This window comes from Thunnus maccoyii, chromosome 18 (assembly GCF_910596095.1).
Source record: "Thunnus maccoyii chromosome 18, fThuMac1.1, whole genome shotgun sequence".
Taxonomy (NCBI): Eukaryota; Metazoa; Chordata; class Actinopteri; order Scombriformes; family Scombridae; genus Thunnus; species Thunnus maccoyii.
In genome coordinates, this window is record NC_056550.1 from 20186958 (window position 1) to 20214648 (window position 27691).

At 38.5% G+C, this 27691-nt stretch overlaps 1 protein-coding gene across 10 annotated transcripts in view; it reads left to right on the plus strand.

Moving 5' to 3' along the window:
* axin1 (axin 1) overlaps positions 1 to 24654 on the plus strand; it is a 39136-nt gene extending 14482 nt beyond the window's left edge. For 9 of the 10 annotated variants that reach the window (XM_042393058.1, XM_042393060.1, XM_042393059.1 and 6 more), the window contains 10 exons: positions 2385 to 3332; positions 9019 to 9159; positions 10207 to 10303; positions 11272 to 11409; positions 16484 to 17028; positions 17126 to 17290; positions 17481 to 17729; positions 17940 to 18047; positions 21268 to 21417; positions 21835 to 24654. In XM_042393058.1, coding sequence (XP_042248992.1) covers positions 2452 to 3332; positions 9019 to 9159; positions 10207 to 10303; positions 11272 to 11409; positions 16484 to 17028; positions 17126 to 17290; positions 17481 to 17729; positions 17940 to 18047; positions 21268 to 21417; positions 21835 to 21961 — 2601 coding nt within the window. In that variant the 5' untranslated portion in view covers positions 2385 to 2451 and the 3' untranslated portion in view covers positions 21962 to 24654. The remainder of the gene's footprint in view (positions 1 to 2384; positions 3333 to 9018; positions 9160 to 10206; positions 10304 to 11271; positions 11410 to 16483; positions 17029 to 17125; positions 17291 to 17480; positions 17730 to 17939; positions 18048 to 21267; positions 21418 to 21834) is intronic. The other variant, XM_042393067.1, reaches the window with a different exon arrangement.
* The last annotated feature ends 3037 nt before the right edge of the window (positions 24655 to 27691 follow it).

Sequence of the window (27691 nt, forward strand, 5' to 3'; positions counted from 1 at the left end):
AAAAAAAAAAAAAAGTACTGTTGCCATTTTTGTCTTGACTGGCTTTGTTCAATCAGGAAAATGATTTGTATCTGTATTGGACAAGACAGAGAGTGGGTGTGCCCTGAAGGGAATGTGATAGCAACCAGCACTAATATTTCTTGTGAAATATTGAATACAGCTGGAGTAAGTGTACAACACAGCTGTCAGCCAATATGAAATTATAAACAGAAGTGTTGCGTTCTTAAAATTAAAATTATCTCGCAATTCAAAATCATTAGTTAACAAGTGCACAGAGGTAGGGAAGTGATTTAAGATTCAAAATATGATGTAAACTATTGTAGACTGTGTAGAATTTTGTAACGAACCATTTATTCTTACACATCTTGTACTGATTGATCAACATTGTTTTGTCCTCTCCACGAAATGTAAAGAAATTTTCATACTATCAAGTTTTAGTGTTTGCTGCATGAATGTGTGAATTTTAACAGTCATAGAAAAACAAACTTTCTTTTTTTCACAGCAGAAATTGGCATTAAAATAGTTACGGACCCTGCTGCTTAAATATAAGCTAGATATAGGCTCTCCTTTGTTTTTGTTCTGCAAGAAAGCTCAGGGACAATATATGAGGACCAGGATGTGTCCTTGAACGAGACATTCAATCCCTAAAATCATTAGGCATGCTGTTCTGCAGCTGACCCTGCACTATAACAGGAAGAAAGTGAAATATAAAGAGGGTATGACACAAGGATCAATAAAGTATCATTTTTCTGTACTGACTGAATCAGCTAACAGTAGAGATGACGTAGATGACGTAGAGACGTTCAGATGTTGCGTCTTTTGAGCTCACAGATTCAATATTTTCGATGGAAACGCACGACAAGCGCACTCAAGGCCGAAAGTGACGCCGTCGCAGGGCGCATTTGTTGCGACATGCCTGTTTTTTCAGTTATCCGTGGCGCACCGAGATGGAAAAATCTCAACTTTTTCTAATGCAGCAAGCACACTGCAGGTCATGTGACAAAAAATAGTCAATCAGCTCCACAGGACTTGCTTCACTCTTTCCATCCAAAGATCAGTATTTTGTTCAGGATTGAAGGATGGGATGCACCCAGACATGGCAAGGTTTTTTTTTTTTTGTCTTCTCCACAGACAAATCGAACAGTAAAGCTACTGCGAGGGATTTATGGTGCTGGAAATCCATTTATCTTTGTTTTGACTTTTTTCTTTGTTAAGTTAGTTTAGTCAGTGAGGCTTACTGCTAATTGGTACAAGTGTCCTCCATCTGTACCCTTCTGTTGCTCAACCCCTCCACGTCTTCCCTGGTCCTTCCCCAAGCCTCCGTGCACTTCCTAGTTCTTCTGTTAGTTTTGGTTGCTTAGTAACAGCAGGCGCGACAGTAGTGCAACCTCCCAAGCACCTTGGTTAAAAGGATGACAGCGACACGGCTGGCATTTACACACGTTTTTTAGACGCAACATCTGAATGTCCCCTTTTTAAGGCTGCTTAATTATCGAGTTCATACTGTAAACCCCCAGTGAATTCATCACCTCGATGATACAGTAATACTGATTTGGATGAAAGTAGAATAGCTGGGTGATGTGATGACATGCTTATGCATATAAATCAGTAGGATATTACCACGCACTACATTAACACCACATCATATTCATACTACTGCCAAGTAGAAAGCTGTCTCCAGGGCCAGACAGCACTGTAGCCACGACTCTTGGCCTGGATTACCACAACACTGCCACATAACTCTGAACGTGACTCAGTGTTGAACAATTATAAACAATCACACCACATTAGAAGCCTAATGACCTCACTTTTCAATTACCATGCAGAATCTGTCCACAGATCAAGTGTGTGAAATTTTTTCAGCTTATTCTGTCAGTTTAAAACGTGCGATTTCATCACACTTTCCACAGTTTTTCGAGCGTATTGGTTTATTAATTTAAATGCGCAGAACGTGATCCATGTAAAGGTTAACCATGAACTGCTTTCTGGCTATGGAGTGTCACGGTAGCTTGTCTCTCATTTACAAATCCTCTGGATTTATGCGGAATTGGCATCAATTTTAATGTTCAGCTGGAAACCGGCCTCATGGTTTTTCATGAAAATCAAATAAAAATGCAAACAGTGCAGAATTTAAAAATAGGTAGTAGTCCTCTGCTAACCAAGCGTATGGCACATAATCATCTGACCATTTATCAACACAAGATCTGTTACTATGAATTCACTAGTAGTTGGTGTCAGTTGTTTGCTGCATAGATTTTTTTTGCCATTAATTAAAGAATGAGTGTTAAACTATGTTATATTAGGGCTCTGTAAAGGCCAGCAAAAGTCTACTTTTCAATGATTTGATGAAGCTGCGTCTCATTATATATTTTTCCTACTTGCAGGAGTTTTTTTGCAGTGGCGTAAATAGAGGTCTGGATCTAATAGTTGTGCAGTGTGGGCTCTGGGACTATGAGCATAAGCAACAAAGGAGGCTACTTAGTGGACCTGGGAGGCAGCTTCACTGAGGATGCTCCCAGACCTCCAGTCCCTGGTGAAGAAGGTGAGCTGGTGTGCAGTGATGGACGTCAGTACAGCAACCTTGGCTTTTCCTCAAAGAATGAAAGCCTCAAATGTGAGGCATCCGTTGCTACACCCAGGAGACCTGACTTGGACCTGGGTTATGAGCCGGAGGGCAGCGCTTCCCCGACACCACCTTACTTAAAGTGGGCAGAATCTCTACACTCCCTCCTGGATGACCAGGATGGCATCCATCTGTTTAGGACGTTCCTCAAGCAGGAGGGCTGTGCAGACATGTTGGACTTTTGGTTTGCATGCAGCGGCTTCCGCAAACTTGAAGCTAACGAGGGTAATGAGGAGAAGAAAGTAAAACTGGCAAAAGCTATCTATAAGAAATATATCCTGGACAACAATGGGATTGTTTCCAGACAGATCAAACCAGCCACTAAGTCCTTCATCAAAGACTGCGTCATGAAGCTTCACATTGATCCTGCAATGTTTGACCAGGCTCAGACTGAGATACAGACTATGATGGAGGAGAACACCTACCCTTTATTCCTTAAGTCTGACATTTATTTGGAACATACGCGTACAGGAGGAGAGAGTCCTAAGCTGTACAGCGATCAGAGCTCTGTTTCTGGGACTGGAAAGGGACTGACGGGTTATTTGCCAACTTTAAATGAAGATGAGGAATGGAGATGTGACCAAGAGCCAGAGGAGCAGACCGAGTGTGACCCCACGCCGAGCAACCGGCTCACTCAGAAGCTGCTAATGGAGACGGCACCACAGCGAGTTGCCAGCAGCGCAAGATTCCAGGACAGTCACGAGTACAGGTAAATCCTCCCAGCAATCTAGAAAGCTTCACTTCAGCTCTTACTAACACAGCTTTTCTCTGCAAACTGCTGAATTAGAAATAAACCTGAAACCCCACACCAGCATGAACGCTGCCTGAAGTTTAGAAAAAAGAATCTGGGTGCTGCACAAGAGATGGCTCAGATAAGAGAAAGATTGTCTGTGAAGTGTTGCTAAGAACTTGCACCTATGGTGAGGAAGTGTCAGAGGCTGCAGAAGCTTCTTTACTTGTTAGAAAGTTGAAGCAGCATTCTTTGTTTCTTGTGTAGGTACTGTGGGAAACGCAGGTTTTCCCATTGGACAGGGGTTTGTGATGAAAGAGCTCAACATGATTTTTTTTTTTAAAGGAGGAGGTTTCTGAAGTCAGTTACTCTCAAAACTGTAATCTCTTTCTTGCTTTCCTTTTCTTCTTCATAATATTAAGTCTACATTTATGTGAAAAACAGTTTCTTTTTTTGTAAAGGTCATAAATATGTTTCACTATTAAATCTAGAGCATCTTTGAAGGCAGGAACATATTATATCCCATACACTTACACATTATAAACAAGACCAAAACAGTGTTTTAATTTAAATTATTCCTAAACTGATGTACATTCAACCAGATACACAATTTTAGTCTCATGGCTCATCCTGTCAATAGTTGAAAGTTTGTGATTTCTTTGAAAGAATAAGCAACTTTTATTTTATTCTTTTACTTTTTTTTTTTTGCTGCAGTAAAACGGGTGACTGTGTTTTCCAGTGATGTTTGTGCAAAAGCAGCATTTAAAACAGTTGCCCGTGTGCTTTTGAAATGCTTTTCATCTTCAGTGTGGGAGGTCAAAGTAGATTTAGCCAGATGTTGTTATAACCTCTGCAATGCAAAATCTGCTGATACCAGCTGACTGATGCTGAGAAACGTTAGCTTTTAGGCAGTTTTATGCCTGTAGGTGCATAATTAGTGCATTCATTTGTTTGTTTTTGATTCAGTTTATCTTCATCAGAATACTCAACTGAATGACTCATGTATTTCCTGTGTTTTGACTCTTTCTTCTCCTGTGACTGAGTTGTCTGCAGTTTGCGTCTATGACTCTTGCAGATCCAGTTGTTCTTCTTTTTAATCGAATGTTGCTGCTCTGCATGATTTATACTTCTGCTGATTTTGACATGACAGAGTATTTTAAAGAGAAACATTGTTTGGTCCGAACATGCCCTTCTTTTTTTTCTCTCAGGAAAGAAAGATTTGAAAACAATTCAGTCTGATATTGACATTGCAACCGCCATGAACTGTATTTTGAATTCATACTAATACTTTGGTCTAAATATACACTTTTTCACCTGCATTCACTTCAATGAATCTCTTTGGGAATTGTTTTGATTGTACTCTTTAACTAAATGCAACAAACAGTAGTCTTACCCATCAGTCTAGCTACATATCATCACGCACATACAAAATTATTCAGTTTTTCTTCATTTGCACTTCAGTAAATGTGAAGTTGAAACTCAAACAGACGATTAACCAGTTGAACAGACGTGCTAGTTTTAAAATGTTAAAGTAATTTTATCTCTATAGATTGTGTAGAGTATTATGTGATGTGTGTAAATTGATAACTTTCATACTGAGTAACACAATAATTCATCATGGTGTTGTCCTGATTTTATATTTCCATAATTTATAATTCTCTTAACAAGCTTTGGATGTGCAACTAGTACCATATGATGAAAATGTAGATAGTTTTAAGGGACATAATAATAAGCAAAGAGCAAAAAAAACTGCACAGTTCTCAGCTATGAGTTCATGTTACAGTATGAATGAAGCAAATTGTTTCTTTAAAAGAGCGTTCGTGGCAAATCTACCCTTGATTTTTATGCTGACCTTTGATAACAAAGGTTGCTGGTAAAGTTTTCCTTAATGCCATGAATGCTCCACACATAATACAGTGGATATTATTTATAGCTTGAGTCCAGTAAATTAAGGCCCTGCAGTAGTGAGAGTTAGGTTGTATGATGGAAAACAAGACTTTGTTGTATTGCTGATTTTACTGGATATCAGTTTGGACTGTTGTGTTGCATTTGAGTTATATGTCGGGCTTTGAATCTGTCTAGTATACAGCAGCTAGTAGGACGACAGAAAGAAGAGAGAGTGATGGTTTCTACAAGGCTTTTAGATATTAGAGGAAAGGATGTGCATGTTGTTGTCTTCTGGCATAAGGAATTAAAATCATGTTAAAAAATTGAAACTGTTAGGTACATGCTGCTTACAGGAAAAGTGTTTTGCCAAACAGCAGTGTGACAATAAAAGATGAAAAGAAACCATAAGTAATTGTTCATCACCACAGCTAAGCTTATTATATATAATAAGTCACATGTTCAACAAAGCATGGAGTAAGAAACATCCAGTAACAACATGTTAGGTCTCATCTATCAAAGGGTGAAAGAGAAAGTATGTTTATATGTTGCAGACATTATTTGGTTTATAATAATGTTGGCATTTAAAAAAAAGCATTTAGACAATGTTATTGCCAGCCACTAGAGAAATGTTCCCATATATGACCTCTGCTGCTGCAGCAGCAGTGACATTAGGAGGGACAGGAATTCACATCAGCTGACAGACAAACAATACCTTCCAAATAAAACCCCTTTCTGCAACTAAAACACTGAACACAGTGTAGCGCCAGGCAGTGGAGACAGAACAAATCCTGACTACAGTTTGACTGGTTAAAATGTAAAGACTGAACTAGAATCAGACCTGCCTTTGACCTACTTTTGTATAGTTAAGTCTCATTGTATCTCATTATATTCTCCGGTGTTGACATGCAGCTTTTCTGGTTGATATCTGCAAGAAGCAAAAATGAAACAAGTTATAGTTTGTACAAATCATTTTTTTAAGAAACATGAAGTGATTTTGTTAGAAATAGATATTTGCTTGAAATCTCCAGATATAAAATATAAGAGAAAAAGAGAAAAAGGCCTCAGTCATGTGCATGTGCAAATCTTGATAGTGTATATAAAAGCAACAAAAACACTCCTATATGTAATGAGTTGTAATTAGAGATGAGTGGAATGCTGTTTTTGAGTGTGTTTCCACATCATTATTTCAGCAATCAAGCATTTGGCTGGAATTACAGAAAGAAACGCTTCATTTTTAAATAGCCTTTTAGCATTACCCGTTGGGTTTTTTGTGAAACTAAATTTTACATCAGTTGTGTCTGATCTCTTCAGAGACGGGGGGGGGGGGGGGGAACAAAAGACATTAAATAGTCTTTCAGATCACACTTTAAGAAATTGGGATGACTTGAAAGAGAATGACCTATACATTCATTAATGTTTGGTGAGAACTTTGAAATGTGAACGGCTCAGTTTTGTTCTCAGTCAAGTAAGACATGCACTTCAAAGGCGAGACTTCATAGCTTTTGTAATTTTAATGAAAGTTGTTGCTGCCTTTTTGAGTTGATCGTGCGAGTGCCCTAACAATCTGCATGCTACAGTAAAGTTGAGACGAGCAGCGATATGGATGAAACAACAGTGTTATTGATCCATGTTTCTCTCAAATCAGCATGATCTTCTCTAAAGCCAGTGTTCTTTTTCAGTCTGTTCGTTTTTTTTAGAAAGGGGAAATAGATTTACTTTCTTTTTTAAATGGTATTTTTGGCCTTTTCGTATTTTTTAAACAGTTAACATGAGAGGAGACGGGTACGCTGTAGAATGACATGCAGAATAGGAGTCGGGATCACATTGAGGGCAACTGAGGACACCACAGCAAGTTTCTCTCAAATATGCAAGTCATGTTTGACAAACTGCAGCTATATCATAAGAAATGTGAAGTCTGTATAATGTAGGTTGAACAAATGACACCAAATCAGATGTGGACAACAAAATACAGAATGTGAGCATATTGAATGTGTTCAATATGTCCTAGAAGGATTATTTCACGGTTTCTCAGCCTTGGTGCGAGGCCTTGTACAGGGTTGCTTGATATGCAGACGTGATATTCACATTCTTGAATACTTTTTAAGTAATAATAAGCTGAATATTTGTAAGATAAATAATTTCCGTGTAGCCTGTTTGTGCTCTTAAAAGAAGAAAATGCATTATTCAAACTGATGCTTAATCAATGAGTCATTTGACAGAGAATTAATTGACAGCTATTGTTGATAATGTATCAATTATATAAATATGGCTCTCCTGCCCACAAAGCAAATGTAGTTAGGCTCTCTTGTTAATGAGAAACAAATTTTGTGATATAATGCAAAATTAAAAGATATGTGAAACAGGAAACAACATGATGAAGTACCAGATCAGAAAAAAAATCCAGGATTGAAACATTTCTTAAATGAAGGTCCAGTGATTTTACATGACTACTGAAACTCCTCTGCCCCATTGTTATCATTTATTGGTGGTTATGAGAAATTAATATTTCCAAAATGGCTGGGCAGCTGTGAGGTGGGGGGAGGTGGGAGGTTAGGGAATGTTGCAGGAATCATTTCATCCAGCTTGCATCAAATGACAGATTGAATTATATTAACATTTCCTTCTTTCCCTTGTCCTTCCCTTTGTTTCTCGTAATCAGAAATGTTGGCAAGTATAACCACAAACTCAAAGCTTATTTCCTGTAGACTGTGCTTTTTATTCGTCCCAACTCTTCACCAACCTGCTACATATTTCATTCCCATACAGTACGTGATACACATTATTGTTGTTTGCAATACCACGCACACTTGCACTTTATGTGTCTTCTATATAATCTGTATTTTGCTTGTATTGTCTGTAAATAATATGTACATCGTCTGTTTATTGCTTGAGAGACACTGACAGCCGGAACCAAATTCCCTGTGTGTGTTAACGTACTTGGCGAATGAATCTGATTCTGATTCTAATTATTCACTGTTGTTGAATGAAGATGCAAATGAAAATCAGTTGGTCACAAAGGTTTCGTTTTAAACTCGGGTGCTTCTGCATTCCGAACAGGGGGAAAGCATGGGATAAATGCTTCAGGGAATTCCAATTTGAATAAAGAGATGATGCCTTACATCTATAATTCATGTGTACGAAGCCCTGTAAGAAGTATGCTCAGCAAAGTCAATGACTGAGAATGTAAATGGTGTCAAATGAAGGCTCCCTGTCTTTCTGTGGACGCCCTTTTGAAGAATGTGCATCAGGATAAGACTGTCAGTAATACTCATATGTTTTACACTCTGGTATTGAATTTGCTGTGTTCAGAAAGGCTGGAACTGGAAGTAAACAACACATGCCCAAGAATATTGGTGGTTTTAAGACTCATCCATAGGAAGTTGCATGTTTTATTTCTGCTTCATACATGGTACTGTAGTTTTCATGGCTTTTAAGTGTGTTGTATAGAATCCAATTCATTTGGAGCATCAATTTTCTCATCTAACCAAACCAGATGAGTAGGAATGGAAGATATTTGCATATTATTTCTCAAGTTATGTAACAAAAACAATAGTCTTCTCATATATTGCTGAACCTTTGCATATCTTTAGTTAAATTCCCTGACTTCAGCTGTCAACAGAGAAACCTTCAGCTTTTGGAAAGATTTTCTATTCATGTATCTAAACATTCATCATAAAATAACATGAACACATGCATGTTTATTGTCTGTTTTGGTAAGTAAATTCTGCAGCATTTGCTTCTTTTTCTCAGCATTTCCTGTATTTTTGTATTTTTCCAGGCATGCGCCGTGCCGGGAGCCCATCAACCCGTACTATGTTAACACCGGTTATGCTATGGCTCCTGCCACCAGTGCCAACGATAGCGAGCAGCAGAGTATGTCCAGCGACGCAGAGACACTTTCCCTTACCGACAGCAGTGTGTATGTATTCTCTCATCTCACATACATGTACATTTCATAATTTGCACTAAGTTGTCACACTAGGTCATAAAGGTAAAGGCTATGCCAGGCTGTCTTAAACACTAGAGTTCAATCATCCCAGTGCGAAGAAGTACTCCCAGTCGTTATTTAAAAGGAAGGCATATTATACGAGTTGGCAGTGCTGGAAGACAGAAATTAAGGTTTAATTGGCTTCAAAATTGCACTTCTTGCCCATTTACCCTGTGTTCGAACCTAACAACAAGAGCAGCAACTAAACTCCCATCTGCTCATTAGCCAAACCAGTAAAAACTATTGATCTCGAAATGCTAATTAGGAATCTTAAAAGCTCACTGGTAGCAGACATTAAACCATGTCTGATTCAATGTACGCAAATGCAAAACCTACTGACCCTTTTTTGCAAACGTGACACAAGAACTGGTTTGAAATGTTTCCAAAATGATTCTTTATAGTGGCAGATCTTAAGGTGAACAAGTTGTCTTCTTTCACAGATAACTAGGTCCACAAGAATGAGACCAAAGGCAAGATTTTTTTTTTTTAACCATCTGGGATAACTTGTGAGCAGACCCTCTTATTTGTGCAGACCAGGCATGTGTTGGTGAAAGAAGATTAGAAAAATAATGTTTTCTAGGTGCAGAGATGGCACCGGGGAATTATGCCAAAGAAACTTCAAAGCTTGCACAACTGGACAAAAATGTGTTTGAAGCTGAATGGATTAGAGGCTGTTATCAGCTAATTGGTCCAGAGCTTCCAGCACAGGAGAGTGTAAAACCCAGCATGACCAATACCACATGGATTTACCGACTCATGGATGCATTAACATGTAACTGTAATCTGCCAGACCACTTGTGGTGCAGGACGGACACAGTAAGCCTATGAGAATACCTGTCCTGCTGCAACGATGAATCAAGACTTACTACATGTTCGTCTTTTGGGCAAAAATGTAGTGAAAAGCTTTCAACTTCAAAGCTGCCTGTGTTGTTTATTCATGAGGATGTTTTATGAAAATGTCTTTGTTGTTAATTCCAGAGATGGAGTTCCACCTCACAGATACCACAAACAGCATCGCCGGGAGATGCACGAAAGTGCCAAAGCAAATGGGCGAGTGCCACTACCTCATATTCCAGTGAGTTATTCATGGGTTATTTCCCTTCCCTCTCAGTTTCTGTCTCTGTACCTCTCTCTTTTTAACTGTCTGTCTCTGCCTTATTTTTCTGCGCTCCTACCATTGGAGATGTGCATATTTAAGCTCTGCTGTGTCGCAGGCCCTGTGATGGGGTATAAGAATAGCTGATGGTGAAAGAGAAGGCTGTCTAAATGCAGCTTGATGCTTTCCTAAGCTGTGTGTGCTGAAGCCTAGCAGACATGAATCCTCCCCTGTGACAGCCTGATGCCTCCCTCTGCAGCTTAGGCTGTCTCTTGGTAGGAAAACCCTGGCCCTAATTAGGCCTCGGAGTAAAGAGTCAAATTAAAACTCCACATGTAGCGTCCTATTAGGATGCATGGAGCGACTGTATAGTAGAGCACAAATCCCCGAAGCACAACTATCACGTTTCCCTGCCCCAACAAATTCATCATGACTTCACTTCATTGGCATTAAGAAAATTGACAGGGCTTGAAGGTAATTTTTTAAAAGGCACTTTGTTTTCTAACCTTTTTTTAAAAAAAAACTGGTTTCAAACCAGGAGTTGACATCATTGCAGTACAATAACTTGTGCTAGCAGGAGAGATAAGAGATGTCGCTAATGTCCTTATTAAGAAGTATACTGCAATGAAGTATATAGCAATGATTAAGCATATATGTAGTCTTCATTCTTTTGAGTGGGAAAATGGAAATGCATCACTATATCATCACTATATAAGAAAAGGTAAATTTCACTAGTACTCAGTGGTTCGTTTAAATTTATAATCCCCTTGAAAGTTTAACACTCAACACAGTTTAGTTTAATGTTTCCTGCATATGTTTTAGTCCTTTCATACGGTCTCTGACGGGATGTAAGGGGTCAGGAGGGTAAAACAGCCCGTTTGGTGGTTACAGCAATGCACCAGAAGCACTTACCGTGTGACATTTCTCTTCTCCCTCCCCCCCTACAGCGCACAAACCGGATTCCGAAGGACATACACGTGGAACCGGAAAGGTTTGCTGCAGAGCTGATCAGCAGACTGGAGGGGGTGGTGAGGGAGAGAGAGGCTCAGGAGAAACTAGAGGAGCGACTGAAGAGAGTACGACTGGTATGTTCACTGCGTTTTCTGAACCAGCTCTCACTGTCTAAAGCATAACCGGGTCCACTGTTTTGTTAATTTGGTTTAGCACATGTGCGTAAGTAGCGTCTTTCAGGAATTGTTGCAGAGTTCACACTGGGAAGCACTGTGTGTAGTCTAAATCACCTCTAACGTGATATAGTGGAGGCAGTGCAGGGAAGGAAAGGCTCTCAGATTTTATCAGGATTTATCAAGAGAACTGCTTTACTCAATAAAGTTATACATTTAAGTCATGATGTTAACGATTATATCATTAGAAAATCGTGAGAATTTTCCCCAGAGCAGTCCAAAAACTCTCATATTCAGTTTGCTGTCATATCTAACAAAGAAAAGCAGCAAATCTTGACATTTCAATTGGTTAATTGATTAATTGACTAAATGTTTCAATGTTAATACTTGAATCTTGTATTAAAATCCTGACATCTGAAGGACAAAATATGTGGAAGGCTTCTGTTCTCAGCTGTTTGGAGTGAAGATGTTCTTGTTTATTTTTAAATCTGTGCTCTCCAAATCTAAATATCCGCTGATTTATTTCCACTCTGATTTAATTTGATAACTGACTGACTGAATGAATGAATAAATGATGTCCATGGATGGTTTTATGTGGAAAAGCAGTCTGTTAGTTGAGGAGTATCATTAAGCGAGTGTGAGGCCCTCACAAGAGAGACCCAACAAAGCTCGGTCCTTAGCCAGCAAACGAGATGTGTGCCTGGCCGTTGGGCTTAAAGTTTTCAGTAACAAAGGAGACTTAAATCCGTCTGGCCTTAATGAAATTAATGAGGCCAGCCATTTAAGTGAGGAATAAAACTGATTATGAATTGTTTGGAGAATTGCATCCTTGTCCTGTCAGCGAATCTGGCTTGGTCGATGAATCAGATGAAACACCTGCGCGCTCGGCCACTTGTAAGCCTGGAACAGTGTGCCGCCTGTTTGATGTCACTTGAACGGTGATGAAATGGTTGCTGCTGCCACAAATGAAATCTCCCTCAGTACACAGAGCCAAGTATTGAGTCTCAAGACAGACAGTTTCTGTGGTTTGGCCCTGTTTGGAGAGAAGCTGCCACCACACAGCTCGAGGTTTCCTTTATTAAACATGGAGGCAAGCATGAAACGACTGCCTTCATGTAGTGATGGTCTGTGCATCTAGAAAAAGAAATGTGAACTTTTGGTTTTAGCTTTTCAACAAGATTATCAGCGGTATTAACAATGATATATGCATTAAGAGTTGTTGTAGCATAAAATTAGATTTAAAAAGCCACCATCTGGTTAAAATTGGATGTAATATTTTTTTATTGCTGTGAGGGAAGGGTCCACAACGTGATTTTATGAGGATGTGAATCATGTGAGTCACTTAATTTGTTGCCACTGCTCTGTCACACAACCTAAGAATGAAAATATGGCTTCACTTCTTTGGGACAATGAACCTTTTAGCTATTCACAAAAGTAAATTCATGGCAAAAAGACATGTCAGCAGGATGGCCATGGAATTGAATTTGTATTTGGTGTAAACGAGATAATGGAGCACGCAAGCATGGTGTACACCATCCTTGTCTACGTCAAGGAGAAGGCGTAGTATTGTATAAATGAGCTGCTCTGTCATCAGTAAATCCCTATCCATCTCCTAAGCTGACCTTTAGAGCATCAAATATTATTCCCATGAAGCGTCTACTGTTGGGAGTTTCATTTTCAGATGGAGCAGTGGGCGCCAGTGGGAAAATGTGCCCAAATGAAGATGTCATGGTTTTATGAATAACTTCCAGTGGGCTCAGCTAATAAAGATATCTGGATCTGGTGCAGAGATACAAAGACACATTACTATTGAGAACTTGCCACAAATTATTTGGCTGCATGAGGCATCTTTTAACGGTATTGTGAATATTAAGAAGGTAGTCGGGCACAGGAAAGTTTATGGAGGAACAGGCTGATAAAAGTCTTTCATGCTTCTTTGATGCAGTTGTGGCAAATAGATGGAGAGCGCAGGGCGAATAAGAAACTCAGTTTGGCTCACATGCTCGCAAGTGCAGGTTTATTTAATTATTAACATACTGACAAAAAAAAAAGCTTTAGCTGGCTAAAGAATGAAAGCGAAACCCCCACTGTTGTCTTTCCACTATATATCTTTGTTCTGTCTCTGCCAAATGTGTTTCTTTTTTTCCAGATAGATTTTTTTTTATTTTCCAGATTTATAATACAACAAAAACAACACGCACACACACACACACACACACACACACACACACACACACACACACAAAGATATATAACAGACAGTGGTAATGGCCTGGTTCTGTGAAGCAGGCAATATGAATCTCACCAGCTACACAATAACAGGTCCCAGCTTCCCTAGATTTTTCTTCCAGATTTATAATACAACAAAAACAATATACAGAAACACTGACAGGGCAGAATATAACACATTAGCACACACACACACACACACACAAAGATTTCAAACAAAAAGACAATGGTAATGGTCTGGTTCTGTAGCATCTCACCGGCTACCTAACATCAGGTCAGTTGCCCAGCTTCCCTTCATCGAGACCAGGCTTGGGGCAGAGAGTGCAGAATACCTATTGTAAAGCCATTTGAAAGCATGTTAACAATAAAACAAATACATTTTCATATCTTAGGGGGTGGGAAGGAAACCATCAAGCCCCTTGTGTCCTGATGATTACCTCCCACCACCTGGGTTCAGAATAGGGATATCAAAAAACTCTATATAAACACAAATCTATTCAGGGTGCTATACACCAACATCAGCCCATATGATTAACATCACGACCTTGTGGACAAGCAACCTGCATCATGTATGCTCGTTTATAAGTACCACATATGTGTGTACATAAGTAAAAACATTAAAAAATAATAAGAAAACAAAACAGGGACTCCCAGTCTCTGCTGGATGTTATTATAAATGTAATGTTTACCAAAAATCGTCTTACCTCTGGGCAGTGCCACAGTAGATGCATAAAAGTGCCAATCACCCCACAGCCATTCCAGCACATATCTGAAACATTACCGCTCATTTTCTTCAGTTTGTGTGGGGAATATATGACTTAAACAAAATCATTTAGTTTCAGATAGTTTGAACAACATAGTGTAGCTTCCCACTGATCTGCTGTGAGAGGTACACCAACATCTTTCTCTCACTGTGCTTTTATGGATGCCAAGAGTTTTGTTTTTAAGCGTGTAATTGCACAGAATAGAAATCAGATGCAAATATTGGAAGAAGTTAAAATTATTTAAACCAAAATTTATCTCAAGTTCATGAAAATTCTTTATCTCCATGTAGTAACTGACCCAGCAATATTTTTATTCTGCCATATGTCATTAGAAAGAGGTTCACCACCAGCTGTAAATAATGAGTTCTTCCATATGGGACAAGAGGGCATGGATAAACCACTGATTTTAAGATGTTTATGTAGTGCTTTAACCACTTTGCATGAAAACAGAATTAAAGGGCTTTTGATACCAGAAGGAATCAAGGAAAACATGATGTTCTTCTGCTCCAGCTACCTGCATCTACATGATTTGTCTTGTCTACTTTAACAAGCTGAGGGGACAGAAATGGCTCATTTGTAAATAGTCTTCACTTGGTTTTGGTAACAGGAAAATAACAGCTGTTTTAATACTACTAGGCATGGACTGAGTGGCAATAATATCTTTGTATAATAAGGTCAGAATTGGAGACAGGACGTCCTGGAAACATTTATAGATATCTATAACCATCCTGGTGTTTTACCAGCAGTGAGAACTTAAATGGTTGCCTTAACCTTCATTTCCTGGACATCTGTCTCTCAGTAAGCCTTTGCATTGTCTTTCAGCTGTAGGAGGGCTGCATTATTGAGAAAGTAATCTACCATATTTAGGTTGTGTTTACATTCATACAACTTTGAATAGTATTCTTGAAATGCTAAATTTATTTATTTCTGTTCACATATTAGAAATCCGCTGCGATCATATCTGGCGGATATTGAAGAGTTACTCTCCATTTGTTTCAATCTAAGTGCTAGCATTAGGTCAGCTTAATCAGCAGATTCAGAATACTTTTTCCTGAGTCTAAATAATGCAGATGAGGTTTCCTCATGTAGAATTGCTTGTAGCTTCATTTTAGTGAGTAACACTGAATCTTTTAATTTCTGATTGCTAGGATGTCTCATACGTTGCATTTCTAGGTTTTTCAGTTCCAACATTAACTTATTTTTCCTTTGGTTTCTTTCTTTTTGCTTTGCAGTGCCACAACTAATACACCACCTTCTACATGTGGCTTTAAAAGCCTCCCAGACTGTTTTTTACAGGAAATTTCTCATCCTGTAAAAGCATGTTGTTCAACTTCCACTGTTTTGTTTTGTGTACATTAAAACAGGGAGAGAATGCTATGGATATGGGAGCGGTTTGTGCAGTAATGCTGCTATAAGATTCTCGTGCCATAGGGATTATGACTTGAGTATTAGCAGTGTTCGATGATTGAATATCCTCCATCCACTAAGGGCAGCCACTGCTGTGTTATATTTCATCTCTACCCTCCCTACAGCGCCTTCTTATCAAACCCTATTACGAATGCCTGCAGCACCCCACCCCATGTTTCCCCCTGGAGTAGCCTCTGTCAGAGCATGACTTTGTCTTTCTCTCTGAGCGGAGGCTGTAGTCGTTGCACTTGTCAGTACAAGGAAGAACACAAATGTGATCTGTGCGTGGATAAAAAAAACCCTCAAAATCTGACTGATACTGTTGTATTTTTGGTTGGTGTGAAAACCTCTGCAGTAAGAATACGAAGATACACATTAGTATATGGTGAAAATCTGCCATCTGCAGGTTGAAATGAGTGCAACATAAGCAACCTTATTTAATATCATCAGTTGTGTCTATAGTGTATTAGGAAGTTAGCTGATAAATGAAATGCTTACTCACAAATTTTATATGGCTCAGTAATTTAAGAATTGGACCTATCACATCTACATAATATATATACTTTAGACAGTCATACCATTTTTGTTTGCTCTATATTGTAATTTTTGTGTGTGTGTGTATTTTTCTCCAAAAGGAAGAAGAAGGTGATGAAGTCAGCATGTCCACAGCCACATCATTGTCCAGTCACAGGTTCCCCTCTGGTGCTTATCTGCAGAATTACAACTCCACCTACGCTGACAGCACCTACAGTGGTCCTTTTCTGAAAGATGCTCATGAGGAGAACCCTGAGAGCATCCTGGACGACCACGTCCAGCGTGTCATGAAGACTCCAGGCTGCCAGTCACCAGGGACAGGCCGCCATTCTCCCAAGTCACGCTCACCAGACGGTTTCCCAGGGGGCAAAGGGACAGGACTTGGAATGGCGCTGCCCTCTAGTCAGGGTAAACATCCATCCAGGCACGGTCTCAAGGGAGAGACCAGCCACCTGTACCACCACAAACATGTCCACCACATCCATCATGCAGGTGTTGGGAAGCCTAAAGAGCAGGTGGAGGCTGAGGGAGCCATGCGTGTGCATGGCAGCTTCCCCTGGGGCATGGAGACAAGTCATTACGGATCAAAGTCTCGCACCTACGCTGATGGCATGGGATCCAACCCCATGGAGCATCCGAGTTATGGGTATGCAGCATATCCATGCAGTAGTTGTTTTTTGTCAATAATGCACATAAAATGCTTTTTTTCCTCTTCTTACAAATTGTTTTCTTCCATTTTACAGAAGCAAAGGTGGTACACAGTGTAAAAGAGCATTTAAGAAAGGTGAAGAAGTGCGGCCTTATGACATGCCAGGGCCAGCAGAGGAGATGGAGAAAAAACAGAAGATCCTTTTGTGGCTGATGGAAGGACAGAAAGAAATGGTTCGGCATAAGAAGAGCCCATACGGGTCAGTGATGACAGCCGATTTCCTCTTCCAGTTCAGTAGTTTTGTTAATTTATGATAGAATGATAATTTACTGTACGAATAAGCAGTGACTAAAAAGGGACATAAAACTTTTATTTATTCTTGTTTCTGTACTCTTGCTTTGGTTAGTTTCATTGCTGATACTCAAAAAGTAACAACTTCACATTTTTAGAAGTACCACTGGGTCCAAGAAGATTGCAGGCCATGAGGGATCCCGTCTCAGCTCAGCAGAGCGATCAGGGTCGGTGCACCCGTGCGTCAGCGCTCAGCTGCGGAACAACGTGCAGCCTTCTCATCCGTTCATCCAGGATCCCACGATGCCCCCTAACCCAGCTCCCAGTCCCCTCATCCAGCTGGAGGAGGTTTGCCGGCGGCTTGAGGAGGAGCAAATTAAGTCTGGAACTTTACAACCCAAACAGAGGTAAGTGAATAAACATGTCAACATTGTCATATTTATCTAATCAGTTCAATTTTTCAGGAGAATCTGTTAAACTTGATCCACAAGGGAAGAAGCCGGATCTATCCTTTTTTTTTCTTTAGTCAAAATGAAACAGTTACTCTTTTGTTCTCTAGCCTTTGTGCTTCTTAAGGCCCGTCTGTGTCTAACTGCTGGGGTTGTTCGGTCCCTCAGGTATGTGATGGAGGTGATCCAGAGGGGTCGCACCGCAGTCAGGCCTGCACTGTTCCCTCCGCTCAGCGTGGTGCCCGCCGTTTCTGACAGCGAGCTCTCCGAGCCCGAGTATGTCCACTGTGTCCTACCAGTCCTGTTCCCAGTAACTTTTCCCACTATGTCCAAATTATTCACAGGTCACTTCACCTCCCATTCTCATCACTGGTAGTTTACATTGACCCAGGACTGTGTGTGTTTGTAGAGCCACTAAATGAAACGTTAGAGTACTTAGCAATCAATAATGAGCAATTTATGTCCCTAATTAATGGAACTCTTAAGTGCTATATGTTAACGCCATCATGAAGTGCTCCACACTGAATCCTTGTGTTTGTTAGAATACCTAGTCTAGTCTTTCCAGTATTCATTAATGAGAGGATAAGATTCAACCAGCACATATATTCCCTAGCGGTCATCAGATGGTAGCTAGTCCATGGCATCATGTTGCATGTTAAGCCAGTAGGGTATTGAGTCAGCAATAATGCACTACAAGGCATACAGATTAAAGAAAATATCAGTAGTATCAATAGAAACCGACTTGTTTTTAATCATCATTCATTTTCAAAGTTTGTGTGTGAGCAGTTTAACTCATGGTGAGGTTAGTTTTTAGAGCTACAACAATTAGTCGATTAATTGATTAGTCGATCAACAGAAAGTTAATTGCCAACTACTTTGATAATTGATAAATCGTTTTGAGTATTTTTTTAATAGAAAATACTAAAATGCTCTCACCCAGCTTTTTAAATATGAATATTTTCTGGTTTCTTTACTCTTCTATGACAATAAACTGAATATCTTTGGGTTGCAGACTGTTGATCGAGACAAAACAAGATTTTAGAGGTTGCATTTTTCACCATTTTCTGACATTTTATAGACCAAACAACTAATTGATTCTTTGAGAAAATAATCAACAGATGAAGCGATAGTGAAAATAATGGTTAGTTGCAGCCATATAGTGCAGGACAAATAAGAAAATAGGGAGTGATCAGACACCTCCTATTTTTACTGCTGACGTAGAATGAAACATGTTTTGTTACTATGGTTACTTGGAGTTAAAAATGTTATCTGCTGATTTTAGAACAGTGGTCAAACTGAGCAGAGCCGTCTTTGATCATAAGAGTCTCCTCTTAATGGCAGCCAATGAGAAATGTTTCAGTGGCCTTGATATAAACTGTATTACTTTCCCTCCCTGTTGTAAATAACTATGATCTGACTTGATGGAGGAAAACATATCAGATCCCTTGCTGGTTATTTCCCGTGGAGACCAGAGAGAGGATCACACAGGAAGTAGAAGTGTGTGTTTTACTGTGTTCTTGTGGAGGCAGAAAAGCTGATGTGCTGGGGAAAGAGTCAGTTTTTGATGTTTTGTCAGAAACATGTTTCTGTTTGATGTTTGACTGCCCTCTCAGATGGGCAGATGGAGGAAAGCAGAGGAACTGTGTAAAAGGCAGATGAAACACAGATTATGTGGTGCTGCCACTGTGTGAAGCTGCTGCTCAGACCTGTGAAGAGGGATCAGTACTTGATATGTGCTCAGATCACAGCAGTCCACTACACACAGCCTACTACAGTCTATTACTAACTGCTAGAAATGTATGAAGGAACCTCTCTGGACCTATAAGATGCAAACTCCAAACTGTCAGCTGAAGAATTGAAATTTAAGATGAAGGATGTTTGTTTTGGAAGAACACTGGGATGGTCTTGTGAGTTTTACATTTATTTACTTAGAAAGAGAATTAAGGATAGAAGTATGAAGTACTACTCTTTTCAAACAAAGACATTTTAATCTGAGTTGCAGTTCCATCCAAAAATACCAGTAAACTAACTAAAACATTTTAAAACAATACGTTTTTATTCAAGTTTGTCATCATATATTGATCTACACCAATATTAGAGACTCTAAAAACAAGGAACAAAGTAACTTATATTGTCTCGAGAACTGTATCATTCTGAATATCTGCCATAATACCCTGTCATGAGAATGTTAGTAAAAAAAGTAAAATTGGCCACCTCCTGCATGTTGAGGACAGATGGAAGTAATGTTGTGTAAATGAACACACAAAGTAATGTGTTGATTAATGTCTCCTCTTTGACGTTACTTACTTTCCTGTTCTGAAAAATAATGGTCTTAAAAAATAAGGAAATTTACATTTACTGTATATCTGAGACTTGTAGTGATTTAACTAGCCTATTGAACATTCAATAATGGCACTGCTAATTTGTTTTCCTTTCTGTGACAAAAATAAAAGCAGTTATGTGGTCACAAGTTGCTTCAAAGGCTGAAAACAGTTGAGTCCACTTTGGATAACATGATCTCATTGGGCATCATGGCACACTCAGCCATCAGTGGTACAGTAGAATAATCATATAAGGTCTCTCCCAGGCAGAGGAAGTCTTGAAGTTTAAACAAGCCCATTTAGTATCTTAAAGGGCCAGTTCATGACTCCCTTTTGGTTGTATCCAGCCCTGTAGATATTTATGGGTTTTCCTGTATTTTGCGGGGGTTCTGAGGAACAATGTTCCTGTTACTAATAATAAAAGCACAGAACTTTTTTGTTTGGAGCTATAGATAGCAGCAGTATTGTTTCTTTCCAGAACTAATTATTGAAAGGCAATGCTGTCCATTCACTGGTTTGTCATAATCCACAACTCAGAAACGTCCAACCTATTAAAAACTCTGCAGTTAAAGTCAGCATATGAACCAGAAAACAAGAGAACATCAGCCAGTATAGTTACTCTCTTCACTTGCTCAGTGTAATTGCACCGATTGATTTAGAAAGTTCTACTGAATGATCTCAGTTTATCAGTCCAAGATGATGGACTATGTTTTAAAATACAGTTTACAAGCTCCCTTCCATGGTTCACACATTCCTCCTCCCTTTATGTTTCCTTCCCTGCAGTCTTATTTGTCTTGTCTGTAGCCTTTCCTGATGTTTGTCTGGTGTTGCTCATATCACAGATACACACAGACGCTAGCCTCATTTTTATAACTTTATTGGTGTTGTCATTGTCATTGTTTTTGTAAAGCACTGTGAAATTTGACATTTGACATTAGTATACAGTTATACAGTTGAGCTCACTCTTAACACTAACCCACCATGTGCCATCTCGTGGCACTTGCAAGTATGCTTTTAATTTAGATTAGTCATTAGTCCTTGCAAACTCTAGAGTACCTGGGAAATATGAACTGTTTTTTTTTTATTCTTTGTCCTCCCAAGCATAAAAGTGTGGACATAAATGATGGTAAAAGTTCAAAATTTCTAAAAAAAGGTTTTGTCTTTTCCATTTGCAGACACAAAGCCACTAAAAAGCAGCCATGTGAAAACATTGTTGTGGCGTATTACTTCTGTGGAGAGCCGATTCCATACCGGACATCTGTCAAAGGGAGGGTTGTCACTCTGGGCCAGTTTAAAGAACTGCTAACAAAGAAAGGAAATTACAGGTGAGATTTATTGTAGTGTTTGATGTCCAATATAACATCTGAATATCAGAATTTAAACAAACCCAGCTTTATAACTTAAAGTTGTGTCGTCCATATGCTCTGATAGGCAAAAAAACAGCATATAAAATGTTATAAGCCACAGTTTATAACACATTTATGACACATTTGTTGTTTTTTGCATTAGATGCAATTCAATTTTAGAATTCCTAACTCTAAAAGGCCACAACTCCTACATCACTGATCCAACTTTGACTCAATTTAGGGGCATGCTGAGTAAATTGCATGCTTAGCTGAATAAAAACTATATCCTATTGGACTATTAAGGGTGTTACAAAAGTTTTGCTGCTGGGCACAGTTTATGTGAAGGTCACCAACTGTCAAATTTGGAAAAATGAACTTTCTTCTCTGCTTCTGTAGGTATTATTTCAAGAAGGTAAGCGATGAGTTTGACTGTGGGGTGGTGTTCGAAGAGGTTCGTGAAGATGACGCCATTTTGCCCATCTTCGAGGAGAAGATTATCGGGAAAGTTGAAAAGATTGATTGAAGTGCATGTTGAAGAGGAAGGAGTAGAGAAGTCAGCGTATGATGGAGCAACTGGATGGTGAAGAGGAAGTGTTTTTTAGGATTGAGAGAAGAAAAGTGGAAAAGCAAAGCAGTGACTCGTGACTTTTGAGGCTCGAGAGGCCTTCTGGTGTGTTTGGCACCGCTGCAGTGACGTCGGACTAGAAGAAAAGACCTCACTCACTCTGGAGTGTAATGTAGCATTGTAAAATTTACTAGATAAATGAAGAACAAAAGTGCTACTAAAGCTACATATTTTTGATATGATGCATCATTCTAAAGTAACCACACTTGTAATTTTTATATGTATTGGTACCAGATGTGTACAGTTTGTGTTAAAAGATAACAAAATTTTATATCTATTTAAGTATTTAAAATGCTAATTTTCAATTCTATTGAAGCAGGAGTGTTGCCCCTGTTGAAGACGATCAAAATCCTTTACAGGGCTGATTTTTGTTTGTTTTTTTACTTGTTCAATGTAAGAGTCCTTTGGGACTCTGTTGTCTGCTTTTTTAAAGTGCTTTCAATATTTCACTTACCAGTACTTAATTTTGTGGCATTCAGTCAGGCTGCACTTTCATTGTATTATATACCACTGACTATGTCTCAATGTAGACTGCGACATTATTTTCTAAAACACTGAATGACCAGAAAAATAGAAATATTGTCTACTGCAATCCACTACAACAGCTCAGAAATACTTGAAATACTTGTAAGGAGCTTGTGGTCATTTTTTGACGCTGCTCAAATGTATGGTGTTTTTTTTTTGTTTTTTTTTTAAGGCTTGTAGTTTGTGGTGGTGGTGTATTTGTCTCAAAACACAAAATTCTAGAAACAGTTTAAGTATAATGTAATCTAATACAACATCACCACAAACTGCAGGCGTAAAAATTACCATAATTCTGAGTCAGATCCCCTCAAGTCTCAAAAAAAAGTCGTGACACAGAGTAGTTTTTTTTATTATTTTTTTAATCACAGTGCTGTTTTATTGGATTGCATTACTACATATTGTTTTTTTATTTCTGGTCACTGAGCGTATACTCAAATGTAGCCGATGGCTATGTTTACGTACAGTCTTCTCCTAATTTATTTTTACCCAACCCAGTTGAAGTTTTAAGACGATTGCCTTGGACCAACACTGTAGATGGTGCAATAATACTGTCAGAATTATATGATTGGATATCGCAAGTTGAGTGTCTATGCAAGTTGGTTTAAATTGTGTCGCCCTAATCAACAAACTGTGTGTTTGTTTAGATGATGCTTCAGTTAATTAATAAGGCTGAAATTTCAGTTGTTTTGAGGCTACTCTAAATCAAATCTGGTGATTAATCCTGATTGTTAATGAAAAATGGCACATTATTTAAAATAGTCAGTGCCCAAATTTTTTTTTTTTTTTTTTAAAATGTCTCTTTTTACTTTTCTTTCAATAATTTCCAGTTTTACACTGAAAAACACTGTTTGGGTTCAGTATCTTAAGTCAAGCACTGCTTTCTGCATAAGAGGTCAGTGTTGTTCATCATACAGGGCGCTCAGGTTAGAGCAGTTTTCCTATCTGTAGACTTGCACACTCATGGTTGTTCTTTCTTTGCAAAGAGGTCATATCACAGCATTTGAATGAAAAGGGCCAGTGAATGTCATCAGGACGCTATCAAAGGTGAAGGTCACATGTAGTCATTTTTAAACATACTGTAAGTGCTTTACCATTTTACAGTCAGTGCAGGAAAGGGTTCAGCCTAATTAGATTCTCCTGAAGTTATGTAACCACATAGATTTTATATAAAGAGGGCTAATAGACAATTAAAATGCCGCTATCATGTTTACATCATTACAAGCTTCATAGTTCATTCACATTGGATTGTTTCTGTGATCCCCAAGACTTACTATCCTAAATCCTTTAACACTGCATAGTTGAGTGATAAGTTAAGAAGAGGAGGCACCAAGAACTGATCTCTATTCTGTAGCCTTCTCTGTTCTTATCACAGCTACATATTGTGACTGGCAGGAATGAGTTATTCAGTGTGAATGATCTACTTTTGATAGATCACGTTACACCAAAGAGAAAAAATAAGTAGGTACGCTCGTAAATTACCCCTTTACATTTATACTTGTCCTCATATTGTGGCAGCATTATTTGATATCATTGTTATACAAATTTTATGTTAAAATGTTTTCTGCAGTGGACAAGGTGGTAGTTTCAGGATGCAGCACACAAGTATGAAAATATCAACATTTGGATGGAACAGTTCCTACAACTCACAGGACTTTAAAATGTTATTAATGCAATCCTGAAAAGTGTCAGTCAATTTAAATTTGCTGGCTCCTCTATTTGGCAATGTAAGTGACTCTCTTGCACTCAAATAGCACACAAAATAAACCTGAAAACGACGGCACGGAGTCAGCCAGAAAAGCTACATGATATTAAAGGTGCAGTGTTTAGGATTTAATGGCATCTAGCAGTGAGGTCGCAGATTGCAAGGTCCTGGAGCCAGTTTTTGGTTTGTCCGTTCTGGGCTACTGTAGAAACATGGTGGGCTCTGTGGAAGAGGACCTGCTCCTTATGTAGATATAAAGGGCTCATTCTGAGGTAACGAAAATACAACGATTCTTAGTTTCAGGTGATTATACACTAATTAAAACATACTTATGAATATTATATTCCATATCTGCCAAGGCCGTTCTGCTAGATGCTATTAAATACTACACACTGCACCTTTAAGATTCAAGGCCACCATGTTTTTTTCTGTCTTTTGTGTTGAAGTCCATAGTGAGGAATATGGTATAATAAAAGCCTTTGTTATATTATATTATATTGAATAATAGGCAGAAAGATGAGTGGACCTTGAATTCAGAGTGCTGTATCGTATATGTTTTTGCATAGAAACCCAGTGATTTTTTTTTTTAAATGCTGTTTTTTAGATGCCTAAATTGAATCAGTATAATTTTAATATATTTAATACAATTGCCTCCATTGTCTTATCTGTTAAATTATACATGTACATGATCATCAAGTTAAATACTATATATGTGTCATCTTGAGTTATAATGTTTATTTCCTTTGAAATATACCATAGGGTATCAAATCTATTATGATTTTTACTGTGAAAGCCCCTGAAGTGAACTTCTCTTATTTAAGATCAATGAAATGTATATAATAAACATCAGAGTGCCTTTATTACTAAACAGATGCGGGGACATAATTACCAGGAACTAGCTTTATATATTTTTTTTGTTTAGACTCTTTTTTTTTTTTTCTTTTTTTTTCCTTTGCAAAGTCTGTCTTGTTTAATGTTTGTCACTATTCCGCATTTTCTATGTAAATATGTACAATTTCAATTGTTATCATCCAGCAGCCCAGTCAGCACATTCAGTACCCTGGACCTGTTTCTGTTCACTAACTAGCATGGTTACCAATTAAAGGTACCTGGACAATAAATACATGCAATAAACCAGCGTTTGAGTTTGGCGTATAATTGACCCAACCTTCATTTAAAAGTGTGCTCAGACTAAATTTGTTTATACATTACCTGTTAAAATGACAGTGATGAATGAAAATAATATTCTACATACAGCACAGCACTGCTTATGTGCTGCGGTGGAGGATTTACATACAGTAGGTATCGCAGAGTTACATAAAAACATTCATTTACAGCAGTTGCGTCCAACACAATACAACAAAACAGGATCTGAGAAGTATGAGCGAGATAAAATGGCTATTTGAAACAATTACATTGCTCATGGAACATTTTTTTTAATGTGATGCTTGAATGCCTGATGAAGTTTGTGTTGTAGATTTTTCTAAGCTCGGTACATGATATAAAAAGCAGTTTTACCAAGTTCAGAGCAGACAGGGATACTGAAGATTATACATTTAGATGACCTGTTCTACTGAAACAGGAGAAAGGATTTCACTAAGGTAACAAGGAAGTTAACTGTAATGAAAAGGTATATGAATCTTTCTCCATATTTTTCAGTAGGCCCACCCGATTAACGTTTACATTTATTACAGTGATGAGTTGTTCTTTAAACTTTAGGATAAGTGCAGTGTTAGGTCTCAGACTGAAGGGGGCACTCTTAGTTTACTATTAATGTGTGATTACTGCAAGATGCTCTGTTCATCTTGCAGTAATCGAACATTACCAGTATCCTCCCACATAAATATTCAGGACAAGCGTATTGCATGGTATACAGAAAATGAGGATCGATGAGTAAATGTGTATGGTGAACATAAATGCAGATCTGAATGGGTTAGCCTCAGGATACACAAAGAGAGTAAGAGTTTCACTGTGAGATCCTGTTTAATAACCTGCACTGACCCATTATCTGAGAGGATTAGAGGAATGGAGCACTGCAAACACTGCTCTCTGCTTCTCTGGTTGTTCACATATTGATTTGAAATAAATAATGATAATCAATTTCCCGCAGAGATTACTGGGAATTTGTGCTGCTTTCATCTGGACTCATACACGCTAATCAAAGCTTCATACTTGGAGTGCTGTTAAAATGAACAGATTGTTTGAAGCAAATAATTTGTCAGTGATGCTCCCTCATATTCATGCCCGTCACATTCTCAACCCACAGGCTCATATTGAACTAAATATTGATTACCCAGCTCAGATAAGTGAATAAAAAGGACCTTTTTGCTGTTCAGTCAGTCCCTTAAAGCACTGGAATTAAATCAAAGAAATAATCACTAATTTGTCCGTTTTTTAGCCAAATTAAAATCTTTATACATCTGAGTCTTTACAGAAGCAGCCATTCAGAAGCACTGCAGGTGTTTGACACAACTGTTTTACACCTTTCAAAGACACTGTATGACTTGTTCCTGCTACCTGTTGTTTCTTTGTGTTCCTGATGAGATCTATCTGCAACATGCTGGCCTGCTTGTAAACACCATTCGTTTCACTCACCTTTTCCGTTGAGTCACAGGCAATGTGCGTAACCTCGATCCAGTGAGTCAACAGGTTCAGTGTTGCTGATGTTCTGATGCTCGGAAATGGATGAACTGGCTGTACAAACAAGAGGTTAGTTCACAGACCTACACCAATGTGTAAAACAAGATATTTCCCTACATATTTTAGAGTTATTGAGTAATATCAGGTCAGTTTTCTGTCAAACCTGTTGGAAAAGTGTTGAAATTGTCCCTCTGCATTTTGTAGACTGCACAAAATGTCATTATGAAGTCACCCTATAAAAGCTATACATGATAATGATGATAATTGTGGTGATTTTAGCAATAAATTCTTCTAATATTGCACATAAACATGCAATGGCAAAATGCTTTATGGTTGGATTGGTTTCTTTATTACTGTGTATAAATGAAATGTGTACAAACATTGTCAATGATTGCCTTAACAAACAGATTCGTATGATACGTAAGATGCATCCGGAGCAACTGAATTCAACAGTTTTTCTCAATTTATTTCTGAAACACCGTTGCACTTCTTTAAACATCAAAGAATATGTTCACAATTTGTCAAGTCTGCCTTAAAATAATAGCCAGGTGCCCATATCTACATTAAAACATGTTTTTCATACTGTATTCATCCCTCCTGTTCATAATGGCCTTTCAAAGCTCCCTTCCTAATGCGCTTTCAGTATAAGTGAAGGGGGACAAAGTCAACAGTCCTTGTTCTGTGCAGAAAATGTATTCAAAAGTTTAACTGAAGCTAATATGGTGCTTCAGTTGTCCGAGTTAGTCCAATCAAGTGGATAT